The sequence below is a fragment of the Durio zibethinus genome, chromosome 16 (assembly GCF_047325235.1).
Source record: "Durio zibethinus cultivar Kanyao isolate XHJ-2024 chromosome 16, ASM4732523v1, whole genome shotgun sequence".
Taxonomy (NCBI): domain Eukaryota; kingdom Viridiplantae; phylum Streptophyta; class Magnoliopsida; order Malvales; family Malvaceae; genus Durio; species Durio zibethinus.
Genome location: NC_143177.1, coordinates 3,455,853 through 3,467,488, shown reverse-complemented (window position 1 = coordinate 3,467,488; position 11,636 = coordinate 3,455,853). Strand labels below are relative to the sequence as shown.

The window sequence follows — 11,636 nt, the reverse complement described above, 5'->3', positions numbered from 1 at the left end:
TTTTTTGTGATATTATAAAATAAAATAAAAATAACATTCTGAAGGAAATAATTCTTGGTACTTTGCTTAGATGTTGGAAAGTCACTAACAATTATCTTCCATAAAGACTGTTATTTCATTTTAAGGATTATTGTGTTAAATCTTAAGCGAAAAGAATTATTTTAAATTCTGTCAAGATGTTGGAGAATTTTAAAATAATTATTTAACTTCAAGATTTTCTCGATATTCCTAAATAAAGAGCTTTAGTAAAATTTTATTTTTACAAATAAAGGGAATTAATATTAAATTTCAAATTAAAACAATTTTTATCCAACATCAAAAATAGAGCGTACTTAAATGGTACCAATTTATGGGCATTGTGGAGGTGCTAATCCTTCCCTCACGTAACCGACTCCTAAACCCAACCTGATTTTCGTAGACCAAAATTCATCTTTTCGATAAACTTTAAACTCGCTTTTACAGTTTTATTAAAAAGATAAACTTTTGGGTGGCCAATCACACCCTAACAAAGATTGGTAGCGACTCTCCCATTTACTTCGATTTTTAAAACTCATTTACGTCTGACGGTCCCAAAATCGTTACGATAATACCAACCAACAAGGGACTCCAAATGTTAATAGGAACCTTCTACCGAATCATACTAGGCCATCAATAAATGTTTTGTTGATAGGTAAACAAGCTATGTGAAAAGAAGAATATAAGAGGTCAAAACTCTTATGGCTAAAGTATTTGAAACCTTAGTTAAAGCTAACATATTGAAGCCAATAGAATCTCAGAATTACTCTACAGCAATTAACTCAACTAAGAGCTGTAATTATCACAATGGTGCTTTGGGGCATTCTATCGAGAGTTGTCACCAATTTCATCAAAAGGTGCACAAGTTGATGGATATAGGCTAGATAGAGTTTTACGAAGAAAAAAAAGAGTTAGGGAAAACTGAAGTGTCTACCATTGATTCAAAGAATAAGTTTGTGCATAGACCGATAACTATCTATTATGATGAAAAGCCAACATTAAAGCTAGAAAAGTTAGTCCCCGACTAGTGGTGACAATTAAAATTTTTAGTCTTTTTCCATATCAAAATGATAAAGCAGTACCGTGGAAGTATATTTGTAATGTCATAGTCAATCCAAATACTGCAAACATAACGGACGTAGGAGGCATGACCCGAAGTGGGAGATGTTATACTCCAAAAGATTTAGAGAAAGCCAAGAAAGAGAAAGCAAAGGTAGGAAAAGAAGAGAAAAGTCAAAATAATCCTATCACAGCCCCAGAAAAAGAATTTTAGAAGCCAGTTTGTAAGAGTGAAGCTTGTGATTTCTTAAAGCTAATAAAACATAGCGAGTATAGCATGATAGAACAGTTGAACAAGATGCTAGCTAGAATTTCGCTACTATCGTTATTGCTCAGCTCAGAGTCACACCATAATGCTCTGTTGAAAGTGTTAACTCAGGCATATGTGTCTCACAATGCTTCTGAGAATATATGGAATAGCTTGTTAGCAATCTGACAATTACAAAATATATCTCTTTTAGTGATGAAATGATTCCTCTTGAAGGCCGTGGAAATACTAAGGCTCTCCACTTTACTGTTAAATGTAAGAGTCATATAATGGCTAAGGTTTTGATTGATAATAGCTCATCCATCAATGTTATGCCTATGACTACTCTAGCAAAACTCCATGTTGATGAATCTTATATGAAACATAGTCATATGATAGTTTGAGCCTTCGACAAGACTCGAAGAGAGGTATTGGGAGACATAAAAATGTCATTGCAGATTGGCCCATGCACTTTCAATGTGAAATTCCAAGTTATGGATATTTCTCCTTCATACAGTTGCTTATTAGGTAGACCATGGATCCATATGGTAAGTGTTGTTCCATCCTCATTACATCAAAAAATCAAATTCATTGTTGATGGAAAATTGATATGTGTAGTAGGAGAAAAAGATTTATTGGTCACCCAACCAGTAAATACTCTTTATGTAGAAGCAGTAGATGAAGCACTAGAATGCTTATATAGATCTTTCAAGATTGCTAACGCAGCATAAGTGGCTGAGAGATCTAAACTATATTCGTCACACTTGTCTACGATAACTTAAATGGTTGTCAAACAGCTTACCAATATGGGATGGTGACCTGAAGTCGGACTTGGGAAGAACCTACAATGAATCATGAAGCCATCGATCATACATGACAAGAAAGACAGATTTGGCTTAAGGTATAAGCCAATAAGAGGGGACAAAGTGAGAATGGTGAATGAAAAGAAAAATAAAAGGATGGCTAATCTTAAGGGATATGAGCCGGAGTTAGAGCCCATGGTCATTCCATACCTCTATGATTCTTTTCGTTCGGAAGGATATATTTACCCAGATCTACCTACAGCCATAAATGTAGGATTCATGGAAAAGTTTTTGAGCTAGCCATTCAAATGGTGGATGACAAAGAAAAGAAGAGTTGAGATGAAGAATTGTTCATGCACCTTTATCCTACAAATTTCGAGCTAAATAACTAGAAAGTAGTAGAGCTGCATGTTGTCTTTAAAACTTCTGAAAAGTAATGTGAAACTTTAAATCTCTAATTGCTTTTATAAGCATTGGGTGATCTTTTGTGGTGTCTTTATGTTTGTTGTTTTAATAAAAGACTTTGAAGATGCATCCACATTTCTTCTATTATTTTCATATTCATTTTGCTTTCCATTTGCTTTTTTATCATTTTCTAGCCATTCTATTTTTGTGTGCCAATATTCTCTTCATTTTACCCTTTTGCAGGGTCCTAAATAATGAACATGAAGATAATCATGGCAATAATCTTAGATTTGATTTTGAAAACTTAATTCATGTTGATGAACTTGATAATGAAAAAGATTCAGATAATTACACATTGCCTCCTGATTTATTAAAATTAATGAAACATGAAGATAAGCCAATTGAACCCCACTAGAAAATTATCGAATCAGTAAATTTGAAAAATGGTGAGAACAAAAGAGAGGTCAAAGTTGGCACATCTCTTTTACCAATTGAAAGGAAGAAGCTAGAAGAGTTGCTCCAAGAATATGTGGATGTGTTCACATGGTCTTACCAGGATATGCCAAGACTCAGTACTGATATTATAGAACACAAGTTGCCTTTAAAACTAGAATTTAAACCAGTACAGTAAAAACTAAGGCGCATATAATCAGAGATGCTGCTGAAAATTAAAGAGGAGGTAAAAAAGTAATTTGATGAAGGATTTTTGGATGTGGCAAAATATCCTGATAGGGTAGCCAACATAGTATCAGTTCTCAAGAAGGATGAAAAAGTGAGAATGTGTGTCGATTATCGAGACCTAAATAGGGCAAGTCCCAAAGATAACTTTCCTCTACCACATATCGATACTCTAGTAGATAATACTGCTAGGCACTCCACATTTTCCTTTATGGATGGTTTCTCAGGCTATAATCAGATCAAGATAGCTCAAGATGATATACAGAAAACCACATTTGTGACCATGTGAGAGACATTCTGTTACAAAATCATGCCTTTTGGGTTGAAAAATGCTGGTGCTACTTATCAAAGAGCAATGGTGACTCTCTTTCAAGAGATGATCCATAAAGAAATAGAAGTGTATATGGATGATATATTTTATAATATTTTTAATAAATTATTTGTAATTGAATAATTTATTTATAATAAATTACCATTTTTATAATTTTTAATTAAAAAAAAGAAAACTACAATGTAGCGCGAGACCCATTCTTGTAAACTACAAAATGCCTCCTGCTCTGCTAGGCTAATACACAGATTACTCCGAATGCCCAAAACAACCAAAATCCCATCGCCTTTGGGCTATGACCTTCGGCCTTTGCCCCTTTGTATTGTGTTGAATGCCGGAAGCCTGAATTTCACTCTCTTTCTCTTAGGTGAAGCAGCTATAAATCTAAATTCACATGCATCTTCTTTACCCTCTCGAGGATATATAAATCATTGCTAGCTATAACAAAGTCATTCCTTTTCAAACCTCACAAGAAAACCGCCTAAAACCCCATTTTTTTCCTTTCTCTTTCTCTCGTCTTTCTTTATTCTTCAAGAATCCTGCAAGAAAACCGTATCCCAAACAACAACAACATCAAGAATTCTCAAAGCCTTTCACTCAAAAAAGAAGGGAAAAGATCCAAAGAACCTCATGGCCTGTGAAGAAGAAGGTCATCCCAAGCTTCAATTTCCATTAGATTCGGAGTCTTACAAGATTATTGATGAAATCGGGGCTGGCGTTAGTGCCGTAGTTTACAAAGCCGAATGTGTTCCCATGAATTCAATTGTTGTTGCCATCAAAGCCATTGATCTTGATCAGCCCACGGCTGATTTCGACAACATTCGACGTGAAAGCAACAACATGTCACTTCTTTCACACCACAACATCCTCAATGCTCATTGCTCCTTCACCGTTGACAGACGTCTCTGGGTGGTGATGCCATTTATGTCTGGCGGTTCTTTACAATCCATAATCTCATCTTCTTTCCCCGACGGTTTGTCAGAGCAATGCATTGCCATTGTTCTCAAAGAAACCCTCAATGCATTGTCATATCTTCACATCCAAGGGCATTTGCATAGAGATATAAAGGCTGGCAATATTTTGATGGACTCAATTGGGTGTGTTAAGCTTGCGGATTTTGGGTTTTCAGCTTCGACTTATGAGTTGAGTTCAGGTCACGAATCGTGTTCATCGACATCTTCATCACCGTTGGTTATTACTGATGAGTCGGGAACCCCATATTGGATGGCACCAGAGGTGATACACTCAAATACAGGGTATAGTTTTAAGGCTGATATATGGTCTTTTGGTATAACCGCGCTAGAATTAGCCCATGGAAGGCCTCCTTTATCTTATCTACCTCCTTCAAAGTCTTTGATCATGAAGATTACCAAGCGGTTTACATTTCCTGATTCTGAAAATAATAGCAAGAAAGGTAAGACCAAAAACTTTTCAAAGGCCTTTAAAGATATGGTTGCTTCTTGTCTTGATCAAGATCCTGGGAAGCGACCCTCGGCAGAGAAGCTTTTGAAACATTCCTTTTTTAAAAGTTGCAAAGGTTTGGATTTTCTTGTCGAGCATGTGTTGCATGGATTGCCCAGTGTTGAAGAGCGGTTCAGGGTAAGCAAGATTCTTAGGGAGGGTGTTGATGTTGGAGTAGATTATGAAGATGTTGATGGGGAATCAGGGTCTCAGCTTGTTAAACATAGAAGGATTAGTGGGTGGAACTTCAATGAAGATGCGTTCGAGCTTGACCCTGTATTCACCAGCGAGTCCAAAGACGATCCAATTGGGAAACAGGTTCGTTTTGGTGGCGAAACGATCATTCCAGTAAAGGCAGGTGACTCGGATGGATCGGCTAATCCTGGGGGATCAAATTTGAATTTACCAGAGGCTGAGTCAAGTTTGATTAGTTCACCAGGGGGTGTTGGGGAGGGGGTAAATGATGGTTCTCATGGTGAAGAAGAGTCTGGCATTGAGCGAATTGCAGGGAATGAGTCTGGAGTTGACAGTACTTTTAATGCAGAAACAGTAGTGGGTTACCTGATGACATTGAAAAAGAGTTTGGATGATCAAATGCAGAAGGTGACATATATGATTAGCCTGCTTGGAGGGGAAGTGATCAACAGGGAAGATCAATTGGTGCAGTTGATTGAGAAGTTGAGGTTGGAGTTGGAGCATGAAAGGCAAAAGAACTTTGAATTGGAGATGCAATTAGAGATGCTCAGAATGCAGACTTCTGGTCCATCCAACACTGATGAAAATAATTGAGGCTTACCCGTCCCAACTACAACATTTGCGAGTTGGTTGAAGATTTGGAACATTGAGTGAAATTTCAGTCTAGTTTTTTTTTTTTTTGTGATTTGAGTCCATATAGTGTATCACACGAATCACTAGTGCAAATATGTGCGCCTTAAGATAGTTGGGAATTAGGGACATGCCAAATAGGCTATATTTGATTTCATCTAATGGAAGAAATTGAAAGATTATGGATACTTTTGACATTCTTTATGCATAATTCTATGTTCTTTGATACCTGAAGAACGAGCTACAAGTCTCAGAATTTTCATTTCATATATAAATTATCAGTAAAAACTGGCTTATGCCCGAGCATACTAAATTTTTTGGGGTGAGAATCCAATTTAGTATCTTGCGTTCTCATGCTGATGACCCGAAACATACATGATGGCCATTGGTCTATTCTGTATAGTCCACTGAATCGGGCTTAGACCTAGAAAGGCTAAAACCAATGACTATAACACCCCGCAGCCGACCCAAATCAGGATTTTTTTGGCTGAACCAGAAATTGTTAGTTTTTTTCTTTGTATTTGAGGTCTGAGTTTCTCAGGTTCAGTCATGCTCACGATATAAATATTAAACGCCTCTCTTTTCCATTCACCGGTTGGGTTCTTAATGAAACACATGTATAAATTTACTGTCTTTTCAAGAAGGACGAGGCCAGTATTCAATCATCTGTTACCTTGTTAGCTGCTGTATTTTCAATGATTATCCTGTCACTGGGATCTTCCATTCAGTGTTAAAATTATGACATTATTAGGATCAAAACAATGATTAATTTCTGTAAGTTCAAACATATTGCTGCAGTTTCAGTTATGTTTTTTTTTTCTACTGATCCTTATTATGTTTTAATATAAACTTATATAATCCAGAGAAAGTATATTTCCATGTTTTTTTTTCCTTTTATCAAGATACACTTTTAAAGGAAAATAATAATTTTTTTTTTAATTCAGGTTTCTTGTTAGAGACTGAATTGTTAATTCCACCACAAAAAAAATTAATCCCAAGTCTAAATACCTGAATCAATAATTATAAAATATGTAGATAACTTCTTTTTTTATTGAGATATCTAAGAAAAATTATATAAAAACTAAGCCCATTTAATGAACACCTTGAAAATTTTGATTGATCCGAACTATCCATTTAGTCATGTTTATTATTAAAATTTTAAAAACATATTTTTTTTAATTTTATATTAATTATTAATATAATAATATTATATGATTTCAAATAAAATTGAACTTGCATTTTAAATTAATGAAAAGAGTTTTGGTTATGTATGATAATGGAATACACACGGGATTAAGATGAAAACAATTGTACTTGAATTTTAAATATAAATATGTAAATCTTAATAGAAAGATGGATTAAATTGTTTCCTTTGTCATAACAATTTGAATACAAATGCTAGTTTTATTATTTTTTATTTATTTGATGTATGAAAAAAATATTATTTGTATCACATATTTGTTCTATTTAAATTTTATTCTTTAGATAAACGACATGTTTTATTTATTTAAAGAGAAAAGAATACTTTATTACTATTTCAAAAGGTACAAACTATATATTGAAAAATACAAATCCGAAATTAAGTGTGGAAAATGTTAATGAAAATATCATGCGTTCGCATGCTATCTCGTTAATTTGAATAATAAGATGGATTATAAATTCCTAGAATTTATAATTGCATTAAAATTTATATTTTTTAAAACAATTTACTTTTGAGGAGTTGAATCTAATCATATTGCAGTTGAAATTCATTATAAAAATATTAGGATTAAAATTCTTTAAATTGGTTTATATTAATTACATTTGAGTGATTTTGCTCTATTAAAATTTAATCTAAATGTTATTTATGAAATTTTTAATCAAATTACATCTTCTACATGAAACAAGAACACACAAACATTAAGAAAATAACATGTTTCTAAGTTTTAATATAATTGCATCTAAAAATTTATTCAAAATAAAAATTCACTACACCTTACATAAAAATTGATCTTGTAAATCATATTGATTAATTTGCAATTTTAATGCTAAAAAGACATGTTACTAAATAATTAGTTTTAAAACTTAGATAAAATATTTTTTATTTTAATTAACAAAATGTGAGACTCAACTTTATCAAATCCCATAAAAAGTTTTAAAGTGAAAAAAATAAATAGTAGAAGCTAAAGAGCACTTATAATTATTTGTAAATAAATTAACCAAATAAAAAAAAATTAAATTTGATTATCCAATTAAAACAATAATAAATGTAAAAAAATAATTCTTATTATAATTTTATGAATTATTAGAGGATAAAATTAGAATATATAGAAATTTTAATTAAATATTTGTTATAACAGAACTTCTTTAATATTTTAATATGGCATAAAAATTCAAATAACTTATTCCACAAAATAAAATTTTTAAAATTTTAAGGGACAAGCAAATTACTTATACTTTTAAAAACATATCTTAAATTGAAGTTATCAATAAATATGTTCATTAATGACCATAAAATTAATTGGACAATATATATCAATTAAATTTTAATAATTAATTGTAATAATTGGTGTTTTTAGCTTTCTTCACCTTTTTGTTTTTTAAGTTTTAAAAATAATATTTATCTATTAATTGTAACAATTATTTATGTATTTTTTGCTTTATTTATCTTTTCAATTTTTTCTATTTTAAAAATAATATTTAGCTATTAATTATGATCATTGATTTTGCCTTTTGGGTTTTCTTGTCTAATGGTTTTTTATAGTATTGAAGAAAATATTCACTTATTTGAAATTTGATTAATTGTGATCTCTAACCATGTTTTTTAAGCTTTATTTACCTTTTAATTTTTTCGATTTTAATAAAAACAACATGTATTTATGATAATTGATTTTTTTATCTTTTGATTTTCACCATTTTAAATAGATATATATTAAATTGATTGTGTATTATTTTTTTAACCTTTTGGCTTTACTTTTTTTTCAAATAATATTTATCTATTAATTGTGGTAATTTATTAATTTTTTTAATTAAAAACACAATTAATTTGATTATTAATAAATTAATTATGGTAATTTATTAATACATAATTACCACAATTAATTTGATTGTAAATATAATTGATAAATTACCATTACTAATAAATTACCACAAAAACATAATACACAATTAAAAACAAAGAAAAACACAATCAATTAAATTACCCCAATCAATTGTGTAATTAATAATAAATTTCTAATTGGTGAAGAGATATATTTACAATAGTAGTCCTACAAATATTAATTTCATTATAATAATTTATTTAACATATCGTTTTAAAATTTTGCAAAGATATATTCAATTTTAATTTTAAATGATACATTAAAAAATTGATATTGCAACACTTGGTTAAAAAAACTTAGTTGGATAATGAAAAACATTTATAACATTAGAATATCATTAAAGTATTTTTTACATGGTATATATTTTTATTTGTTATAAATTAAATTTTCTTTAAGAAATTCTAGTGGTTTGTTGAAAATTACCAATATTGCAATTAAACTTGAAGATTTATCAATTTCTAAAATAATGAGATACAAACAAATTTTTTAAAAAAAAAGGTATAAGAGATTTTAATAATTAACTATACTTAAATAATGTGAAAAGGTAAAAAATTTAATATTCAATTATTAGATTTATTTATCTTTTAAAAAAAATAATCCTTTTAATGAACATATCAATCTTATAAGAACGCAAATATCAGCCCCTAGTAGGTAGAAAAGTTTCTTAGAGTACTTTTTCACACTATATTTTATTTTACTCTAAATAAAATTATAAAACTTAAATGATGAAATTTATGAATTTGGCATTTAATCTCTAGTGTTCATTTAACTTCAAATTTATTTAATATGAAAATTTTCTTTCTTTTCAATTATACTTATGCCTTTTATAAACGAAAATTTATAGTTCAAACCAAGTTTTAAGTTATAAATGTGGATTAAAAAAATATAAAAAACAATTATCTTTTTTGCTAATTAATAAAAACATAAATTGTCTAATAATGTAAGAACTTTAACATGATTTTATGCTCACTAATCAATGCCACCGTTAAAAGGTACTTTATCTTAGGAAGTGTGGATTTTGTTATTTAGCATTAAACCCCAATAATTGATCCAAGTTCACATATATTTAAAATATTAATATTTTAATGTGTTCCTTCTTTATATTTTTTTAAAGGAAGAATTCAAATGAAAATTCTATTATTATAAGTTATTGCTCTAATTCATGTTTTTAACTATAAGTGCAAATGAAAAAAGTAAAAGAACTATTTAAGTTGTTTTGAAAAGAATTTATTTACAAATGAAATATGAAAATAAATAAATAAATTTAATTAACCAAAAAATTCTAAAATTGACATTAAACTCTTAAAATCCATTCGAGTTTATATAATATAATATAATATAAACACTATCCACATTCTGTTTTGCTTATAAAAATTTTTACTATATAAATAATCATTCTAACCCATATTTTAATTAAACAATAGATGTATAAGAAGACAAATATAAACATTTATTAACTAAGTTAAAATGTTTTATATGACTAATAAATTTCAAAGATACTCAAAACCTAAATAAGATTTATTTCGGGTTTTATAATATTTATCAATGTTATATTAAACCCCTAGTTTCCATTCAAATTCATATCTTATAAGAACACTTTTTTAAATAGTTTTTATGTGTCTTTTATCTTTTTAAAAGAAAAAAACTATACAAAAATTCTATTATTAATCATCCCTTCAAGCCCATGTTTTAAGCAATTATTGTACAAGAAAAAAATATATATTCATTTTTATTAATTAAGTTAAGTTATTGTCTTGATAAAAATATTAAATTTAAAAATAGTAAAATAAATAAATTAAATTGTAAAATTTATAAATCCTATATGTATTTAATATTATCATTTTCACTTTTCCTTTTTGTATCTTTTTTCCTTTTAAAAGCAAAAATCTATAAATATATATATATATATATTATAATTAAATCATTTCCATTCAATACCCATATTTAACGAAAGAGTATAGTGAAATGAAAATTTTCTAAAGTAAGATGAATTTTTAAATTTTCATAATCTTAAATTACAAAAAAAGCTAATTTTTTTAATCTCTTAAAATTTATAACACAATAAATAATCAAATAATTATGAAAAAATTTTATTTACTCACCACAAATAAATAAATAAATCTTTTTAATCTATTTACCATTTCATTCGTAAAAATGATTGGATTGTTGATAGAGTTTTTGATAAGACAAATAAATATCAATAAAACAAAAATTATAACTTTAAATTTAAGATTAATGAGTTAAAATGTTAAATATATTGAAAATAATTATTCATAAACTACATAAATTTATACCATGAATGTAATTGCAATTGTAACTAAAACACATTTCATTTTTTTAAATACTAAAAATTTAAAGAAAAATGTCTTCATTTTGAAGTGCATTTGTTTCGCAATACTGATCAATTTTATATGAATGGTGTACATAATATATTATATAATTATATAATTATTTTAGTCATATTATGGTTTTTTCCTTTATATTGGAGGATTTTTCATGTAAATCTTAGTGTGCTTTATTTTTCCTACATTGTTAATTATTGATTGTTGTCTATTATTATAGGTTATTTCGATATATTGCTTCTGCGTTGTTGTGTTTATTACTTCAGGCCCAACAAGTGGTATCAGAATGAGAGTTTATTTTGAGAAATCGATACAAAAGTAACCTAAGATAGAAGTAAATTTGGTTTGATATCATGGAAGGCAATACGGGTTCTATAATAAAATTGATAGCAT

The 11,636-nt window shown here is 28.9% G+C and overlaps 1 protein-coding gene across 1 annotated transcript; it reads left to right on the top strand.

The window, feature by feature from the left end:
- Positions 1-3,863: 3,863 nt before the first annotated feature.
- Positions 3,864-5,993, top strand: LOC111298516 (serine/threonine-protein kinase BLUS1-like). Its single transcript, XM_089744997.1, has 2 exons — positions 3,864-5,438; positions 5,505-5,993. The coding sequence occupies exons 1-2, from the start codon at positions 4,166-4,168 to the stop codon at positions 5,783-5,785; spliced, it is 1,554 nt and encodes a 517-aa protein (XP_089601123.1). The 5' UTR covers positions 3,864-4,165; the 3' UTR covers positions 5,786-5,993.
- Positions 5,994-11,636: the final 5,643 nt, after the last annotated feature.

Bases quoted from the DNA above. Each gene is read 5' to 3' on its own strand.
- LOC111298516 (XM_089744997.1), top strand. From the start codon at position 4,166: ATGGCCTGTGAAGAAGAAGGTCATCCCAAGCTTCAATTTCCATTAGAT. The intron at 5,439-5,504 runs GTGTTGGGGAGG...AGCGAATTGCAG, and splicing joins TTTGATTAGTTCACCAGGGG to GGAATGAGTCTGGAGTTGAC.